Genomic DNA, 21,217 nt, shown 5'->3' with positions numbered 1-21,217 from the left:
GTCTGACAGCAGAGGAATCTCCTCCACCTTGTTGTTGAAAAAGCTCCTTATATCCGTTAGCGCAGCTAGCTAGCACCAGATACTAACAACAACAACAATACACGTAACCGGTGCGCATGCTTTATCTCACTCGCTCGCGTCACACATAACACACACCCTCCTGAGCTTGAATGACACACAGAGACCAATCGAGGGCATTAGTATGATCTGTATGAAAGTGGCCATGTCGGCAGGCCACATCATGTAGACAGCCAGTCACCCTCTGTGAGGCAGAGTCAGATTTGCGCAGCGTTGCATTCACAATACATAGGCCTACATAAAAAAAAAAAGTCCTCAGGCCAGCAGGCCACTTAGCAGGCCAGGCCATCGGGAAACCTCCCGGTCCTCCCGATGGCCAGTCCGGGCCTGCCTCCAGGTCCAGCAGCACCGTGACCCCCTGCTCTGCTGAAATACACAATTAAACATTTTCTATGACCTTTTTTTTGTATTAATTAAATTAAACTGAAGACAGTTTAATGACCTAGAGATACCCTATTATTCCACTGCTTATGTACACATGTTGTAAATAATGGTTGAAACCTCAGTAAATGAAATAAACAATGTGTTTAACAATTACAATTTAATATTGTATTTTCATCTTATCACAAAGTAGAGGTAAGAATATATCCATCCTCTCTCTGCAGCTTCATGTCTTCTATTATTATAACTTTCATCATTGAGACAGAGGAAATCAATCATGTTATTTAACATCACCAGCAGTAACACACATCAGCAAAAGTGTGTTTATGGAGTTGTTTATTTGTATTGTATGTGCAGCAAGTATATAGAAGCAGCTGTTTGGGGAATCAGACAGACTCAAGCTATAATCGTTAAATATCTATTAAAAGAAAGGACACATACAAAATCAAATTCTGAAAGTAAGACACAAGTCTGTAGGACGGCAGTAAGCAGAGGTCTGGGTGGAGGATGCTCCTGATCGCCGTTTTGCTTTCTCCAGCACCACGGGGGGTCCAGGTGGATGCAGCTCTGTCCTGATGATCCGCTGGGGTTAGGAGTCCTTCTCCAGCACCTCGGGGGGTCCAGGTGGATGGCAGCTCTGTCTTGATGATCCGCTGGGGTTAGGAGTCCTTCTCCAGCAGATCCATTTCTCCAGAATTTTCCTAATTACAGAGAAAAACAAGAGAAAAATAAAAAAGTGAATTAATCATATTAAACACAGGGTTGCAGAAGTATTATTGCAAAATGTAACTCTCAGCATTTCAGACAAACAATCCCTAAAGGATCATTTAAAATGATGTACTGTTCTGGTTTTTTAAAAACTAAAGAGATTAAATGACAGTCACACCTGCATCCCTTTGACAGCACGGCACAAACTAACATCAAGCAAAAGGCTGCTGTCTATTTGTGATTGTCTTATTATTATTATTATGGGATCAGGATACATTAAATACACTTTAACCTAAATAAAAGATGATCAAATCTGGTGGAAATATTGAAAATAGGCTTTTTTTTTGCTCTACCTCAAAGCAGCATGAGCTGAATAAAAAGGTTGTAATGTTGTCCCAAAGTTTAATAAACAGTAAAACATTGGAACATGTCAGAGAAATAAATAAAGCTAAGAGCAGCTACACGTCAGGGTAGCGTTTTATAAATCCCACCGTACTGTACGGGTTTTGGGCCGACGGCGACACCGTACTTCCGGGAGCCGCCATTTTACGCGAGGTGCAACCAGGCAGAGGTTTTAGCCGTGTTACTTACTTGTTAGTTACAATACTTTGAAGATGGTGAAGTGGTGTAGTGCTGGGACTTGTAGAAATCATCATTGGATGACAGATAGTGATGGAAAATCCAAGTTTTCTTTCTTCAAGTTCCCCAGTCACGAAAAACAGCCAGGACGGAGGGCCCAGTGGGCGAGAGCTTGCGCTCGCGTCGATCCCATCACTCACAAGCCGTGGAAACCCAAGGACACCGTGCAATATGTGTACATCTGCTCGGCACACTTCATTTCTGGTAAGTTGAAGTTGTATTTCAGAACAACTACTATGTTTATGATTAATCTGATGTCCGCCGCTAGCCCGGACTGGACCAAACTACTGTTTACCTTCCTCTACAGCAGAATCATAGCATGGTAGCATAGCATCATGGTTGCTCTTATCTGTTTTTCAGGGCAGCCTTCCAAGGAGCTTGGCCATCCAGATTACATCCCGACCAATTTTGCTACGCCTGGGAAACTACCAACAGCTGACAAGTGCCAGAAACTGAGAAGGTTTGCGAAAATTCATGTATATACTGATGATATGCCTGGCCTAAATCGAACACTGTAATACTGTTGTGATAGATGTGAAGTATACAATTTTACAATAACATACCAGCTGTGGGTAGGTGTTAGTTATCACCCCTGGTAGGGCTGTGCAATTAATTGTATTTTATATAAATGATATATATAAATATAAATGTATCATTTATTTAATTTATGTTTGTATTGGTTTTTCAGTTGAATTATACGTTCAGGGTAAACAACAGTTAAAAAGATACTGTTCAAATTATTATTTGTTTTAAAGTTCAATAAATTGATTTTTCTAAGTCAATGAATAATCGTATTTAATAATCGTGATATCAATTATTGACCCAAATAATCGTGATTATGATTTTTGCCATAATCGCACCACCCTAACCCCTGGTATATGTAATGTCTGTGTGTATTAGGTTCTCGAATGCTATGTGTCGTCATGGCAAGAAGATGCTTGGCAAAGCAAATGGGTCCTCAAAAAACAAGTGCAGAGTGGCTTACGCAGTCCCTGTTGGAGTGCAGGACACATCCCTTGCATCCTCCGAACCTCCACAGCATCAACCTACTCCTGATTCGCCTCAACCGTCGACCAGTTCAGTGTCTCCACCTTCCGTGCCTCAACAGATGCTCTTTGATGAGATCTCTGCACTCAGGGCGGAAAGAGATGCTGCTTTTGCTGAGAGGGACCATGCTAGGGCCACCCTCAACTCTATCCGGCTGTCTTCTAACACTGTTGCTGAAAACAATGAGAAGTGTCAGTATTACACCGGACTAACTTGGCCCATTTTTCTAGCCACTTTTCAATTCTTGCTAGTTTCGATGATATGCAAAGGTACCCCATCCATCCCCTACATTGATCAGTTTTTTTTATATGATAGTGAAGTTGAAACATGGCATGAAGTTTGAGTATTTGGCAGACCAGGTAGGCATCCATCAGAGCACGCTCATAGATCATTTTTGGAAGTGGATGGATGTAGCCTTTGTGAAACTGAAGCGTGTTAGTTGGCCAGAGAGGGAGCGCATATTTTCCACCTGCATTCAAGGCTCTGTACCCTAGACCAGTGGTTCTCAAATGGGGGTACGCGGACCCCTAGGGGTACGTTGGAGTACTGCAGGGGGTACGTGAGATTTATTTTATGTTAATGAAAAAAAAAACATTTTTTTATTTATTCTACTAAAATCATACAAAAACGTATAATTCATACACACATGCATTTACACAAACTACTAATAGTAGTTTAACTACTTTATTCAAAGGTTTACAGTAATTCTGGATAATAAAATGGGAAAAATAAACGGGGTGCTCTCTTTTCCTCTCCCTCTCCTGACAGCCCGTCAGTCTCGTGCAGCTCGCTGAACCTGTAATAAGTGACCCAACTGTAAAGAATAAATATATTTATAACTAGTTTAGGCTAGTTCCAGAGTAGATAAACTAGCTAAGTGTGTTAGGTCTAACTCTAAGTGTATTTTTGCTCGGCTCAACGGTCCGTCACAGCGGCGGAGCTGTGATCATGCAGGGCTGCGTGTTCTCCGTCAGCAGCAGCTGATCGGATCTCTGATCTCTCTCTCGCGTCCGGTTAGACTTCACTCGCGTCTATGTCCAAATCTATCAGATCTAGCTAGTTCTAGTTAATTATAAAACTGCCTGCTTATCAAAGGACACCTAAACAATAAGCGTGTGGCCGCAAAGTATAGCGCAGCATTATGCATATGTTTATATGAGGGGTCAAAATCCCATGCTCATAAAATGCTACTATATTTGTTCTCTTCATTCCCCACGCCCCAAAATAAATAAATAAATATACCAATTTTAGGAAAAGTAACAAAGTTTGAGCAGTGTGGGTTTTATATGAACAGAGTTACACATATTTCAAAACTGCAGTTTGCCTCCCTGTCAGAATGACAAAGATCCTCAGTGAAGCTCAAGTCCATGTTTCTCACTAAATTGTAAGTACAATTTATTAAAAAGATCAGTTCAATGCAACTAATGTTGTCTTAGTGTTATTGCATGATGTTAAAATTGGTTTGCCATGAATTTAGTGATGGATTGTAAACATTTGAAGTGTAGCATTTAAGTGCTTCTCAGTTAGAAGGTTGATGTTTTAATAAATCAGACACTGATGGTGCAGCGCTGCACTGTACCTCTTTATATAGGCTTTTTTTCCTTAACAAATAGTTTTTGCGCTGATCAGGGGGTACTTGGCTGAATTTTTTTTTCAAACGGGGTACATGAGTGAAAAAAGTTTGAGAACCACTGCCCTAGACTGACTTGTATCATAGATTGTTTTGAAGTGTTCATTGAATCTCCAGGGAACCTTAAAGCTCGTGCTCAAGTCTGGTCAAATTATAAGCGTCACACCACTATGAAGTTTCTTATTGGATGTAACCCACTTGGTGCCATTTGTTTTCTGTCTGATGCCTGGGGTGGGAGGGTGAGCAATGTGGAAATAGTACATCAAAGCGGATTCTTGACTAAATGTGACCATCACCCGGGTGACCAAGTTCTAGCGGATAGGGGGTTTACAATGAAGGAAGAGTTTGCGGGTATTGCTGGTGTAGAGCTGCTCACACCAGCATTCACTAAAGGGCAGTGTCAATTACCAGCCAAACACCTTGAATCCTCTAGGAAATTGTCATCGGTGAGAATTCATATTGAGCGTGTGATTGGCCTAATGAAAAACCGTTTTGTTATTTTGCAAGGCACTTTGCCGATTCGACATATTAAATCTCTGAAGGATGAGGCAGATCAGGTAGACAAATCAAGTGCAGATAAGATAGTTGGGGTATGTGCAATTTTGACTAACCTTGGGGGTGGGATTGTATACAAGGAATTAATTTGTATGTGTGGTTGCTAGTTCACATGCTTACATTTAGAGTTGACCACCATGTTATATTTTGTATGTTGATTCTGTGATACTTTACCTAATAAATGATTGTTACAAGCTGGCTCTGCTTGTAACATAAGGACAACAGTTCCACGCCGGAGTTGCCCAAAACAATCATTTATTTATCCAACACAGTGATTCCAACAACAATAAAACAGAATAGAGGAGCGGTGTCCTGCTGCACCGAGCAGGGCAGCTGAGAGAGAGCGAGAGCCTGTTCTGCAGCCCTCTTATATCCTGGAATTAGTGCCACAGGTGGGTCCCATCACTGCTGATTACAAGAAACACACAGGTTACAGCAGCACCACCGGGTGGACAACCACAGGGTTGTCACACAATATACAACCAGAATATGTTCATAGTAAACATTTAGTTTCTACATACTGGAATCTACATACCCAGCTTTGCAGTCACAGTGAGCAGCAACCACATCGCCACGCTGGGTAACGGCTGCCCATGGATGATGCGGCGGTTCATTCACCCGGAATGACGGTGTCACGTCAGCTCTCAGGACAGTGAGGGTTGTGTCATTAGGAATGATATGCCTCACTGTCTGCACCCAACCAGATTCCAGCAGCTTGTAGGAGTCTAGTGCTTTGTAATTTGTCATCGCTTCTCTAGTGTGGACACCTTGTTGAAACACAAAGGTAAAACATACACTGTCACCTTATAATTAAACATCAAACATAGTAGGATATACTACCTTTGATTTGACAGCTGGTAAGCATCAATGTAAGGCTTAACACAGTGACAATAGCTACAATGCTGGTAGTACCAAATTATATCAATGGCCAATGATGAGGTTATGTTTACAGCCCAGGGCCTGTATTACAGACCTTTATTAGTCCCACAGAGGGGAAATTTGCATCGTTACAGCAGGAAAGAGCCACAGACAGCTTAATGTTACCTATGTTAAGAAAAAAGTACTAAGTTATGATATAATAAAAAACGTGAGAAGTAAGAAAAAAAAATACTTTCCAAAATAAAAATCCTGTAACAGTCTTGGTGTTGCTAAGCTTCCTGTACTGAATATCATAGTCTATTGCCTTAATCAATATCTAGTCAACTCTAAAATACCACATATATGCAATGGCATGATAATATTATTGTGACAAGTGGGGTATTCACCTGGTGTTTCCAGAAGATACACATAGATGTTGCCAAAATCCACCGGAGGCCACTTTCCAGGGTCATTTCACCATGAATCTGCAGGAACTCTATACGGGCAATCATACAACCCACACAGCTTTAGTTTAAGCCGGTAACGACTGAGAGCACACCCCTCAAGTCCAGAGATATAATCGGAAGACATAGGCCTACAGCGATTTCTTCAGAATAGAAATAGAAATAGAAAAATGATTGCGCTCTGCCTGGTTATGTTAGCTAGCTGTTTAGCTTTGCACCTCCAGGAACATGGCGTATTTTCGCGGGTGACTCGTGACGTCACTGTGTGTGAAAGAATATCGGTCTAAATGTTTTCACTTTGGTCTATGTATGTAATATAAAGTATAACTTATCTATAACAGAGCCTAGATCTCTGTATGACTTTAGTAAACTTCTGAATTGAATACAAAATAAGTGTAAACAACAGTGCAGTAGGCCTATGTCCAGCTAGCTAGTTAGCGTCACATATGTATCCGTTGTGGTGACACGTTATTGGACATAATTCACCTCTCGTATTGTGTTGCCACACGGACCCTTTAGTGGGAACACCTGTAGCGTTAGCTTCCATTCCTGCTAGCTCGTCAAGCAGAGCAGTTCATGCGATAACCTCTCTGTTATTAATGGATAATAAAGATGGGAACTCTGTTCTTAATACACCGCCTCCGACTCCCTTTTCCTGGCACTACACTGGTGACCTTGACTTTTCCGAGAAAGTTTCCGGGAAATTAACGAGCATGGCTGAACGCGATGTGTTCGTAAAGCTGCCGGAATTCTGGGAGCACGCCGCGGAGGCATGGTTCGCACATGTGGAGGCACACTTCGCCTGCCGACAGGTCCGTGATGGGGACCTGAAATACTACCATGTGGTAGCAGCGCTGGGCAGCTCTGCGTCGTCCAGGTTGTTGGGATTCATCGCAGCCCCCCCCACATCATGGCAAATATGAGGCGATTAAGGCCCTTCTCCTTAAAGATCAAATGCAAAGCTTCCAAATATGCTACATTTGTATAGAAATGTTGTTTTTAAGACTGCCTGTATTTAAAAAAAAAAATTTAAATCGAGATAATACACCCAAAAAAAAAGCTTTTTATTGATCCAAAACTCGACCCAAAGCCGTCTGAATTTCTGACATGTAATTCCCAGCAGCGCGTGACGTAATAGTGGCCAAACAGTCTCTGGACCAAATATCCCGACTCGGCAGTCTCGGTCACATGTTTTTCGAAAAGAAAACTGAATTAACATGGGTTATTGTTGTGCTTTTTGTTGTACGAACGGTGCGGGATCTGGGAGAGTTTTACATGCATTTCCCAAAGACCAAATCATCCGCAAAAAATGGATTTTTTTAGTGAATCGTGTTGGATGGCAACCGACAAAATGGAGCAAGTTGTGTTCTGACCACTTCGCGTGTGATGCATACGACGTTGATCCTGCTATCATGAAGTCTGTTGGTAGAGAAGCATTAATAGCACGTCGGAGGCTGAAACCCGGAGCCGTCCCCTCCATATTTCAGCACAAGAAACCACTGAAAGAACGAAAGAGCCGGGCGATGCAGAAACGCCAAAGAATTGAGGTAAACAACTTTTGATTAGATTTCAAAGCGCACGGAGCACAGCAGATAACACAGATAACGGAATTGCAGTTGTATTGCTTATAGAGGTGGGCACCGTTAGATTCTGTGTCTTTACGATCATAAACAATGTGTTGGATGTGGAGCTAGGATAAGTAATAAGGGCGCTAGGAGTGATTTCGGTGCAGTAATAGGTTAGCATTTTTAGCTCGGGGCTAATTCACTGTTAGCATTGTAGTTTATCTGCATCGCTCCTCCACTCATAACGAAAAAGTGTGAACAATATGCATTATGATAGGGATTAAATCCACTATTATTCCTCCTGGCCCAATTAAAAATGCCCCCCGCGCAATTAAAAGTGACTGTGAGCACTTAGAAAACCCAACATTCTTCTAACCACTTCATTAGGCCTATGCATCAAAAAAGCCCTCCGCCATGCTTTCATTTCTTTCAGCCGAGTGGGTGCTTATAGAGGTGGGCACCGTTAGATTCTGTGTCTTTACGATCATAAACAATGTGTTGGATGTGGAGCTAGGATAAGTAATAAGGGAGCTAGGAGTGATTTCGGTGCAGTATTAGGTTAGCATTTTTCGCTCGGGGCTAATTCAGAGTCTCACTGTTAGCATTGTGTTTGGTTGTGATGGTTCCCAAATTACCCAGTGGTGAGTCCGCCTGGACTTTATTTTTCTAAACCTCTCTAAAAAGGTCAAACGTCACTTGTTTTGCATCAATCTTGATACAGGGTACTTATTATATGTTATAGTTTGGATTCCTAAAGCTTTTAGTCTATAGTCTACTCAGAATCAGACATGATAACGAAACTAAGTTGTACTATCGGCGGAAGCAGCTGTGAGCGATAAGCCAAGGTTTGTTTGTTTGTCCACTGTGACGTCACGCGACGCCATCTTGCGGAGGAGCGGCTGAGAAAATAAATCGTCGGACTTGGTGTTGGGGGTTGAACAAAATACATATTGCGCATTGTCAGACGCATATTATCTCCGATTTTAATACTGCAATATCTTAGATAGTGTTGTTGCTATATGTTTTCGATTTTACTGGCAATTATAAAAAAAACCTTTGCATTTGATCTTTAAGACATTTAGCTTATCTGCTAAGGAGAGGGCCCGCCAGATACTTGACATTCAAGGCCTAGGAGACAGCAAGCCATCCCAGCTAATGGAGAAAATGCTAAATCTGCTAGGGGGGGAAGATCCCCGGATTTTATTCACGGAGATTTTCCTGCGTCACTTGCCTCACCGGGTACAGATGGCGTTGGCCAACACGCCTGTCACGGAGCCCCGTGCTTTGGCTGAGGAAGCGGATCGTTTTTTCCTGGCTACACAACAGCCCGGTGCAGAGACGTTAGCCGCGACGCTCAGCGGCCCACCTACAGTTAAGAAAGCATGGCGGAGGCCGGACACGGCTGTGGCGAGCTGGCGTGGAGAGTGCGTTTACCACGCACGTTTCGGGACAAGGGCGAAGAGATGCATCGCTCCGTGCAGCTACAAACCCCCGGGAAACGGAGGGGCTGGCGCTCAGTAGTGGCTCTGAGCGTCGGCGGCACGTGCAGGCTCCTCTTCGACAGCGTTTCGGGGAGCCTGTTTCTGTGTGACACGGGCGCTCAACGGAGCGTAGTTCCAGCGTCGAGTGAAGACGTCGCCCGTGGCGGGCACGGACCGCGATTAACGACGGCTAACGGCGGTCCCATTCGCACGTATGGCGTGAGGCCTATGTGTCTGTGCATCGGAGGACAGCGTTTCAGCTGGGATTTCGTGACAGCGGACATTTCTTTTCCCCTCCTCGGAGCGGATTTTTTGTGTGCTCATGGACTCTTAGTGGACGTTAAGAATAGGCGTTTGGTTGATGCCTTAACGTTTTCTTCCCTCGTGTGCACACTTGGCAGCGCAGTCAGGGGGCAGACACGTTTCTCAGACTGTTGGCCAGTGCTTGAATTGGAATGAAAAAGGTGCCAGTACTCTAAAATCAGCAACTTTTTCAAGTCAATTTTATATATACAGCCCACAAACAAGAATTTGGCTACTATAATGCTGGTGGGTTTGTCTCTTTACTACTGTATATTTTAGAAAGGTTCACTGTACTTAACATTTGTTATGATAGGCAGCGGATATGGCTAAAGCTCAGTAAGGTCAATATTAACTGAAAATATAGCAATCAAAGTCTAGATCTTCTGCTGAAGACACATGAAGCAGAGACCTTTCAGGTGAGAGCCCCTCTGGTGGTGTTCAACATTAATGACAAGGAAACAAAGCTCTGGTCAGAAGCATTTTTTATAAAAAGCTTTAACAAAATTAAGTATTTCTGTACATTTTGAATGCAATCTAACTTTCCAACTCAGAAAACGAAAAACGAAAAAGTGCCAAAAGTCTTCTCACATGGCTGAGCTGCTTTGCAATATACTTCACCACTGAAGAATACAAATATGTATAAAGTAAACTATGATGCAATCTAACTTTCCAACTCAGAAAAATGATAAAGAGCATGAACAAAGAACATGTAAAAACAAATGCAAAATTTGCACAATCTAAAATGAGAAACTGTAACTGCAAGTAACAAAGTCTGAGCCATGGTAAAGAGTTACATTGAACACCAAGCTGATCCGATAACTCCCTGGTTGGTCTGAAGTCCTTCTATCTCCAGGATCTGTACAAATCGGCACATTATGCCAAAAGTCTTCTCACTGGGTGAGCTGCTTTGCAATATACTTCACATTGTTAGAAAAGGCTCCAGAAGGCCTTGGGGACATCAGTATCAGGGGCTGGAGCTGGACAGGCTCTTTCATCAGCACTTCTCCTTCCCTTTGCCAGCCAGGACCTCACATACTGTTCCGGATTGAACTGTCCTAGTGATGGTCCATTACATTTAATGAAAACCAGGCTGGACAGTCGGCAGACAGAGAGAGCATTTCTTTTTGCAGTAAGGATATCGTTCATGCAGCTGAATGCCCGCTCACACTCACTAGTGGAGACAGCGATGGTTCGGACTGCTTTCAGTAGAGGCTCCATGGCAGCAGGTGTACGGGATGCCCTGGTTTCCTTGTATTCGCGAAAGCCCTGAACAGTCTCTCTTCTGTCCACTTTCAGCACTTCGCACAAACGTAGCACCTCTACGTCCCCATACTGTACGTCTAACTCCTCTTCAGGCCAACTTCCAGGATGGATAACTTTCATGTCCTGGATTAGCTGATTGTCCCGGGCCTCCCGGCCATGTAATGGGATTTCTCTTGTGCTGACATGAGAGGAGGTTGTGGAAGTCATTCTGTGTCTCAGATTCTCTACCATACTGCGGAAAAACTGACCTGCATGAATCTGTACAAGCCTGCCATTCTCACGCAGGGCAACACCCTTGAAGGACTTCTCAGCTAGAGCTGTATGAACTGTAGTCATGTGTGGGCCAGGCATGGTGACCATGGATTCAAAAACTCGTATTTCTCGAGTTAAGAGCCTATCTGCTGTAGGCAGTGTCATCTCTCTTTTTTGGAGTTGCCGAGAGAGGTCGCTGAGCTCTGTGAGCGCATCGTACATCAGTCCCAGATTGCTGACAAACGTTGCAGATGTGAGCACATCATCCAGGCCCTTGTACTTTGCTCTGTCTCTGGAATCCCTGCTCGTGTCGTTTGCAGCATTTGTGAAGTGATCATGAAGCACTCGGTAGTTTTCCCAGACTGCTCTGACGCTCCTTTCACTTGAAGCCACCCAGCGGATGGACAAAACACGCCCTATCACCAGGAGACGCTGTCCGACTGCTTGCGCACACTGCGCTAACTGCCTCTGATTTTTGGGGGAGGCATGGAACAAGGAATAGAGTTTGTCAAAAAAGATCTGGAAATGATTGAGCCCTGAGACCTCCTTGACCACATCCCCAACTGCCAGCTCTAGACGATGATTGGAGCAGTGCCACACAAACAGGCTTGGGAATTTACTACACAACTGGGTAGCAACGCCTGTTCTCTTCCCTAGCATGACTGAAGCCCCATCACATGCAAAAGAAACGAAACACTGACCTAAAAAGTCCTCGTTAAAATCTCTTCCAAGACACTCCATTAACGCCTTTGTGATGTCATCAGCCGTTGTTCCATCCAACTCGATCAGCTCCCAAAAAAACGTTTCGGGTTCAGCATCAGCTAATGCTGAGCGTAGACACACAACAAGCACCGTTTTACCACTAATAGTGGTAGATTCATCGACCAAAACACAGAGTTTTCTTTGGTTTTCTGTAATGTCTTTTGCCATTTTTTTCTTCAGCTCATGAGCTATGTGGTCGATGATTTCGCCACAGGTTTTATTGGAGTGCAAAACCCTGCCCACGTTCAGCCCATTCAGTTTCTGTACATTCAAATCAATTGGCATGTCTGTGAATGGCCGGCTATGTTTGCCAATTTTATATGCCGTTCGAAAAACTCTGATAGTGGTGTCTAATTCAGATTTATGCATAGACTGCACTTGATGTTGAATAGTTTCACGTGAAGCAGATGTAAGGATGTCAGCAGCTTTTACATGGGCTTGTGATTCTTTATGTTCTTTGATTTTTTTCTCTCAGGCTAGCTTGTTGTTTGCCCTTGTCAACACCGAAATGAGACACTGCACACTCACCCCATTCAGTTGACAGTTTCAGTCCTTGTCCAGTGTGTATTCCCAAAGATTTGACATCTCTGCATATCCGACATCCTAGCTTCTTATCTTTAAGAAGGAGCCATGCATTGGTCTTGCAAAAATATTGCACCTGGTCCGTTGTCCAGCAGTCAGGTGCATCGCTTTGCCCGGTGTTGGTGGTGGCAGTTGCGCCAGCAGCAGCTAACGTTAGAGGCTCTGGAGGAGGCGGCGGAGCTAGTGCTAATGCTAATGCACTAGAACTTGGAGCAGGAGGATCAACCAAAGAAAGCTCCCCATCAGACACAATTTCCAACACAGGCACAGCATTCTCTGTATTTGAAGTTTCTTCCGGCGACAACCACTGTCTTTTTGCACTTTTATTAATCCAAGCTAACATTTTAGAAATGCTAATTTGTGACGTGACTTGCTTTCCTTCTCTCTGGGGCGTGCCTGCTCTGTTCTATCACTCTACATAGCCACCCACTGGGTGGGAGTTGCACTGCATAAACACAACACACGTGCATCTAGGTATGTAAATTGTAAAGCATTAAAACATGGTTTTACTAACAGTTTTCAGTATGTTGTTACTTCGGCATTATTATTATTATTATTATTTTGAAACGTGTATTACTATTAAATCACGGTCAAATAGGTTAATTTTGACATAGTCGTTTCCACCACAGTATTTACATGGAGAAGATAAGCCCCGCCCCCTCTCCAGCACGTTCTGTTTGAATGACAGGAGTAAACAGCTGACAGCCGCTGTGAAACTCCAGCGGTTAGAGCGATGAGAATGTCCGTTCGGCACCTCATGACGCATCTACTGAGTACCGGGCGGCTGTATATATATATATATATATATGGATGTATAATAAGAACGGCGGGAGAGTGTTGAGTACTGGCACGGTGCATGAGTACCGGAGTACCGCCAGCATGCCGGTACTGAGCAAGAAGTGCCGGTACTCCATGGGTCAGAACCAGAAGTGCCGGTACTGCGTACCGGTGAGTACCGGCCCAATTCCAGCACTGCTGTTGGCCGAGTTTCCAAACCTGTCGCTACCCACCTTCTCTGCGCTTACCACTAAGCATGGCGTGGAACATCACGTCACTACCGGGGGGCCTCCTGTCTACGCCAGGGCCCGGCGGTTGAACCCTTCTAAGCTGGCTGTAGCAAGGGCGGAGTTCGCAACCATGGAGCGCCTGGGCATTGTCCGCCGCTCCGACAGTCCTTGGGCTTCCCCCCTGCACGTCGTTCCCAAACCAAACGGCGGGTTCTGCCCGTGCGGGGATTACCGCTGACTCAACGACGCCACTACGCCTGGTACGTCCGGTGCCGCACATTCAGGACTTTTCTGCGCATCTGGCCGGTACGGGGGTGTTTTCCAAGGTGGACCTGGTGCGTGGATACCACCAGGTGCCCATGCACCCCCTGGACATTCCCAAGACAGCAGTGATAACGCCTTTTGGACTTTTTGAGTTCCTGCGGATGCCTTTTGGACTCAAGAATGCCGCTCAGACATTCCAGCGCCTGATGGATTCGGTGCTGCGGGACCTGCCGTTTGTGTTTGTCTACCTCAACGACATACTCGTCGCCAGCGCTTCAGTGCAGGAGCACCTGTCCCACCTCCGAGCCCTTTTCACACGGCTCAACGAACATGGATTAATCATCAATCCTGCAAAGTGCCAGTTCGGGGTGTCGGACATCGATTTCCTGGGGCACCGCGTCACCAAGGGCGGTGCGACACCTCTGCCAGCGAAGGTGGAGGCTGTTGTGGCTTTTCCTCGCCCGCTCACAGCCCGGTCGCTCCGTGAGTTTCTGGGGATGGTTACTTTCTACCACCGTTTCATCGCCCGGGCCGCACACATCATGCGGCCGCTGTATGAAGCGTTGAAAGGCAAGACCCCCGTCCAGGAGATCGACTGGACAGCAGAGGCGGACGGCGCTTTTGCTGAGGTCAAGACCGCGTTGGCTCAGGCGGCTTTGCTGGCACACCCATCATCTACGGCTCCCATCTCCATCACCACGGACGCGTCGGGACTACGCGGTCGGTGCAGTGCACGAGCAGTGGGTGGAGGGCGCTTGGCAGCCGCTCGCCTTTTTCAGCCGCGAGCTGACGCCTAGAGAACGCAAATACAGCGCCTTTGACCGGGAGCTCCTCGGACTTTATTTGGCCGTGCGGCACTTCCGTTTCATGCTGGAAGGCCGTGAATTTACGGCGTTTGTCGACCACAAGCCGCTCACCTTCGCTATGTCAAAAGTGGCGGAGCCTTGGTCGGCACGTCAGCAGCGGCAGCTGTCCTACATATCGGAGTTCACTACGGACATTAAGCACGTGGCTGGCAAGTCGAACCTGGTTGCTGATTGCCTCTCCAGGGTCGTCATCGGTGCCGTCCAGTTGGGCCTGGACTATACTCGCATGGCGGCGGACCAGGTCACAGATTCCGGCGTCCAGGCTCTGAAGGTGGAGAGCGCGGGGCTGCGCTTGGAGGACGTGGTGTTCGGCGACGTGGGCATTACTCTCCTGTGTGACGTCTCTACGGGCCTGGCGCGGCCTGTCGTCCCTGCAAGCTGGAGGCGTCCTGTGTTCCAGGCTGTGCACGGCCTGTCACACCCCGGCGTTAAACCTTCGGTGCGTTTGGTAGCGGCGAAGTTCGTTTGGCAAGGACTGAAAAGGGACGTGAGGACTTGGGCCAGGGAGTGCGTGGCTTGTCAACGCGCTAAAGTGCACCGCCACACGAAGGCCCCGTTGGAGCGTTTCCTGGTGCCTGAGAGGAGGTTTGATCACGTCAACATTGACCTGGTTGGTCCGTTGCCTTCCTCTCAGGGGTTTTCCTACCTCCTCACCATGGTGGACAGAACGACCCGTTGGCCGGAGGCGGTTCCGCTCGTTTCGACATCAGCCGCAGACGTTGCCCGGGCCTTCATTGCAACGTGGGTGTGTCGTTTTGAAACCTTGTCAGACATTTCCTCAGACAGGGGCTCTCAGTTCACGTCCGAGCTCTGGAACACTGGCAGGCGGTTTGGGGGTTAAGCTGCACAGGACTACTGCTTACCACCCGCAGGCTAACGGCCTCTGCGAGCGCTTTCATCGCTCCATGAAGGCGGCCCTCAAGGCCAGCCTTACGGACGGTAACTGGGTCGACAAGCTGCCCTGGGTGATGCTGGGCCTGAGGACCGCACCTAAGGAAGATCTGCAGTGTTCTACAGCGGAGATGGTCTACGGTCAGCCGCTGAGAGTTCCGGGGGATTTCCTCCCAAATGCATCAGCTCCCTGGTCTGCCACGGCCCAGCGAGTTTTTCTTCGTGACGCGGCGGAGGCTTTCGCTCCAGTGCCGACTACTCAGCACGGTGCGCCAGGGTCTCAAGTTCCCGCGGAGCTACGCTCGGCTGGGCACGTCTTCATTCGTCACGACGCACACACAGGCCCCCTGCAGCCCCCTTACGATGGACCTTTCCGGGTTTTGGAACACGGTGAAAAACACCTGGTGGTTGACATGGGCGGTAAGGCTGAGCACGTCTCGGTTGACCGGGTGAAGGCTGCTCACTTGGACGTGGACCGGCCGGTGGTGCTGGCTCGGCCGCCGAGACGGGGCCGACCCCCGGCTTTGATTCCTGTCAGGGAGTGTGGACCTGTTGTTCCGGTCCCTCCTCTGTCAGGGGCCGCACGGGCGGAGGTCGCTGTACCGACTCCGGTGCGCAGGTCTCGTGGGGGCAGGCGAATTATTCCTCCCCGCCATACGGATTTTGTTTACACATGAATTCTGGGGGGGCTTGTGTGGTGACACGTTATTGGACATAATTCACCTCTCGTATTGTGTTGCCACACGGACCCTTTAGTGGGAACACCTGTAGCGTTAGCTTCCATTCCTGCTAGCTCGTCAAGCAGAGCAGTTCATGCGATAACCTCTCTGTTATTAATGGCTAATAAAGATTGGAACTCTGTTCTTAATACACCGCCTCCGACTCCCTTTTCCTGGCACTACACCGTATTATTTAACGCAAATGTACGTTTTAATGCCCCTTGGGTTTGACGTGTGTGACGTTAGTTAATTTAAAGTAAGTTAAAACCCAATACTCACATTTATTAGTGATTCCTCCGCTCGCTGCTGCTTTTAAATCCACTCTGCTGGGGAGACCGGAAGCCATTTCATTTGAAAAAAACTCCCTCGTCCCTGCGCGCATTGCACCCTGGGATATGGTAGGCCGCGGAGTGTACATTAGATGTATCCTTCAAATTCATGTTCAAATTGGGGAAAAGTAGGCTGCATTCGTGGGCCGCATTCGGAGGAGTCTCGTCTTTTTTTTTTATTGGGACAGCCTTCTTTCGGCGGAAGTGACGTAAGCGGTCTACGAATGCACCCTTCGAAGTATGCAACCCCTGAATTGAGACACGGGGTCCTTCTCACTTTGATTAAATGGATTCCTTGCGTCCCTCACTTGCGTAGTTTCCCTGCGACTAGTCCCTCCCACCAGGGAAGCATGGACAGACGCAAGGGAACCACAAAAGCAGGGAAATGAGTTTTAAGAGCAATGGGACGTCCTTTCCTCCGGAGCATCACGTGAAGCGACCTCCGTTTGTGATGATGCTGCACAGCTGATCGTCTGACAGCAGCCAGCTCTGTCCCCGTTATTTTCACAAACACTCTGTTAGTACACATTTACTGACACAAACATTTGTATCATCTGTTGTAGACCCAAATAAATAAAATAAAATAATTCTAAAAAAAATAAACGCCATTCTTAAAATGTATAAACGAACAATAGTTTGATTAATATTGATTAGAGTGCACAATAGAAATAAAATAATTGAGAGAAGAAAAAGAGATATATTATCTATCAAAACCCAGTTAGATTAACATTCATTGGATTGCACACTTTGTTTGTTTGTGTGGATATGTAGCACATTAACATTTTAATAGCACTTAATGATTGACTGAATGGAAATGACAATAAATGAAAATGTATAAAAGAAAAAAGCGATCATGAAAATGTTTCCAAAAAATGAAGAAAATGATTTTTGACCACTTTGTTGTTCAGATATATCACATATTTGTAACTAAATGATACATGAATTGAAACAAAACACGGTATAAACTGAGGAGTGACTCTCGTGAGGTTCATGTGTTTTCTTCACTCCGCTGGGAAACTGCTCTCATGTCAAGAAGCATCAGATCAGTGCATGCACTGTATGGAGTCAGATTTGGGTCAATATTCTAGCGTGTAAAACAAGCTACTCACGAGCGGGAAATGTGCTTTTACACGCGCATAAAATGACCCTCGCGCGCAGATTAAACCCCCGCGAGCGGCTCTGCGCGGGACAGCCCTCTTGCTCGCTCGCGGGAGTATCAGCCTCGCGGAGTCTGTCTACGCGCGCGTGAAAAGTTTCTGGCACTTTGGGGCGGAGCCACTGGACTTTGATTGACAGCTGCCAGGAAACCCGGAGTTGCCAGGTTTGATAAATGCCTGAACTACCAAGAGCTGAGGAGTGACGGCAGCAAAATCAGTTGGACGAGATTGAATGGTAAAGTTGTCCATAAAAAACTATTATATTCGTAAAGTGTACAGCTAATATATATATATATATAAATTAATTTTATATAAAACAATATATTTTTGAGTGGGCTGTATCTGTCGAAAATTGCATATATATATATATATATATAAATTAATTTGATATAAAACAATATATTTTTGAGTGGGCTGTATCTGTCGAAAATTACTAGCTACTGTCTGCTGTACACTCTTAGAAGGGATGTGTCAAAAATGACACAATATGTGTTGAATTTCAACACACCTACAGAGTGTGCTCAGGGACAACACGTGTTGTGTTTATTTATGTGTAAATCATTTTTACACACAAAATGTGTTACATGCCCCTAACACACAATGTGCACATTTTACACATTGTGTGTCATAAATGTGTAACCAAGATGAACACACTCATTTGTTATTTCTGCACATTTTGTGTTATATTTCTTTAACCAGAATTAACATTTGATTGTGATATATCTGCACATTGTGTGTCAATGACGATTACTGGAAGTACCAGGTGGTGGATATGGTTTTTATTCAAAAAATCGAATGCAAGAATACATTCATTGGACATTTATTTACAAGGATTTCATTAGCACAATATGTCATTAAGAAAATAATTGTTAACATTTAAAAATATAAATATTTTTCTAATTCATCAAATGTTGACAGAATAGATAATTCATAAAATCACACCTAAAAAAACCTTATACCTTGGTTAAAACAAACTTAATCTACAGCAAACTATTGTTGTAAATGACTTTCAGCTGAGGGAATATAGTGATGAGATTCTTCACAAGGACCACCTTTTCAGTGTTGGATGGATAATTAAGGATAAAAATGAATGACAAGGGAGCTATTTATTTATCTTTTATTTTTCAAAAAGAATACAACAGTTCCAGCATACAAATATTACAAATGCGTGATAATAAAGCAATTGGTTATAAAGAATGTCCTTTTGTATCAAGCAAATACAATTTTTTTTTTTACAACCAATTATATTTATATATATATATATGCAATTTTCGCCAGATACAGCCCACTCAAAAATATATTGTTTTATATAAAATGTATTTATATATATATATATATATATATATATATATATATTAGCTGTACACTTTACGAATATAATAGTTTTTTATGGACAACTTTACCATTCAATCTCGTCCAACTGATTTTGCTGCCGTCACTCCTCGGCTCTTGGTAGTTCAGGCATTTATCAAACCTGGCAACTCCGGGTTTCCTGGCAGCTGTCAATCAAAGTCCAGTGGCTCCGCCCCAAAGGGCCAGAAACTTTTCACGCGCGCGTAGACAGACTCCGCGAGGCTGATACTCCTGCGAGCGAGCAAGAGGGCTGTCTCTCTCGCTCGCGGGCGCAGAGCCGCTCGCGGGGGTTTAATCAGCGCGCGAGGGTCATTTTATGCGCGTGTAAAAGCACATTTTCCGCTCGTGACTAGCTTGTTTTACGCGCTAGAATATTGACCCAAATCTGACTCCATACACTGCATCGTCCAATCAGTGAGCGATACACAGTAAGGGGGCGGGGCGAGCGTCTGAGGATTTCATCGAAGGATGGTCTGGTGGTAACTCGGTTATCCTCCATTATCGCTCCTCGCTCCTCGGTCCTCCGGCAAAAATAAGGCCATTGGGACGCTACTCAAGATGGCGCAGACAAATCAACTTCCGGTGAGACCGAGGAGCGAGGAAATGAAAAATAAGAGAAGTGAGAAGGGCCCACGGCCAGTGTATCCTCGGTTAGAGCTACTCCAGAGAGCCTCCTCGACGCTCGATCCTCGAAGTGCATTTAGAGAAATGAGATGTCCTTCAACATGGCGCGCTGAAATTCATTTCCGGGTCACTACCGGAGGACCGAGGAGTCGAGGAGGGGGATTTGATGAAATGAGAAAGGGCCCAGATCTACACGCATGGATTAACATCGATTTGTTTCTGCTAAAAGAGGTGTCGACCAGCTGGGGCAACAAGAAAATTGGCGTAATCGAGTGTGACAATTAAAAAATAAAACATTATTATATTAATATTGACAATAACAACCGACCGTCGGGGTAGTATTTGCTTGGCATTTCCGGTTATTTCTCCACTGGTTAACATGGGTTAACAATACCGTGTAACTGTCACGTTTGAAGGGACGAAATCGTGACATCTTCACGTCTCCCAACATGGTAAATCGTCACATGTTCACGTCTTGCCGTGATATCGGGTTGGTTCTGTCAGTGAGAGTGGTGTTTAGTATACAGCAGCCTGTGACTGCCAATAATAGTTGAAATGTCTTCCTTATAATTGTAAGCAGTTATGAAATACCTGTTTGTGAAAGGTTATTTGTATTTTGTATTGTTCATATAGAAACCACACCACTGCTTTCTGCTCACTGGTGAGTTCGCCTATGAATGAGTGTGAAGCACATCAGGCTGGCAGTCGTATGGGCATTGCACTATGGTAGTTGTTATTTGCACATTGTTAATCATGGGCGATGCATCCTTAAATTGTTTAACTGTGAGGTGTTATACAATTGTACTGTACTCTGGAGAGTTGTTTAAGGTAAAGCACCACCTTGCAGGATAATCATGATTACTTCCAGCATCGATTCAAGTCATTCTGTCTTATTTTTGTGTAAAATACTTTTATTTTATTTTGTGCCCTTGATGACTCTGCATAATGCCAGTTGCTCATGGATTAGTGCCCCGAGGAATGACTGATAGAGCTTAGCACTGATTTTAAAAGCACAGGGTTAGGGTTAGGGATCGAAGTCCGTTCATCAGGGTAAGAAGAGACTCATGATATCAGAGATCTCGCTGCACTGAGATGTCATTGTGTATCTATGCATATGTCATAACAACAGATGTATGAGCTTAATCCAGCCCAGAAACAATTGTAGTCATTTTCCTAATGCAGATATTTGTATGAATGTCAAAGACATTTAACAGCAACTTCATAATTTAAATGACTGATATTTTTCATGAAATAAATATTACATATATTCACTTTATCTAATTTAACAAGAGCTTATGTATATCTGCATCATTGTTTGAGATAATAGGCAGCCTAACACATGTTAGCAAAATAATAAATACTTTTTAAAGCATCATTGACTGCTCTTTATTCTGCAATATGAAATTAGTAGATTTTGAAAGGGCAACTCTGTTTGCACC

At 44.9% G+C, this 21,217-nt stretch overlaps 1 protein-coding gene across 2 annotated transcripts; it reads left to right on the top strand.

The window, feature by feature from the left end:
• Window positions 1-1,704: 1,704 nt before the first annotated feature.
• LOC117558417 lies at window positions 1,705-3,492 on the top strand. 2 transcript variants are annotated; one of them, XM_034234611.1, is made up of 4 exons: window positions 1,705-2,010; window positions 2,167-2,266; window positions 2,707-2,847; window positions 2,908-3,491. In XM_034234611.1, exons 1-4 carry the CDS (start codon window positions 1,782-1,784, stop codon window positions 3,194-3,196), a joined length of 759 nt encoding a protein of 252 aa, XP_034090502.1. In that variant the 5' UTR covers window positions 1,705-1,781; the 3' UTR covers window positions 3,197-3,491. The 2 variants fall into 2 exon arrangements, with proteins under 2 accessions (XP_034090502.1, XP_034090501.1); XM_034234610.1 differs by having other exon boundaries at window positions 2,707-3,492.
• Window positions 3,493-21,217: the final 17,725 nt, after the last annotated feature.

Source organism: Gymnodraco acuticeps, unplaced genomic scaffold, assembly GCF_902827175.1.
Source record: "Gymnodraco acuticeps unplaced genomic scaffold, fGymAcu1.1, whole genome shotgun sequence".
Taxonomy (NCBI): Eukaryota; Metazoa; Chordata; class Actinopteri; order Perciformes; family Bathydraconidae; genus Gymnodraco; species Gymnodraco acuticeps.
This window is presented reverse-complemented; position numbering and strand designations above follow the sequence as displayed.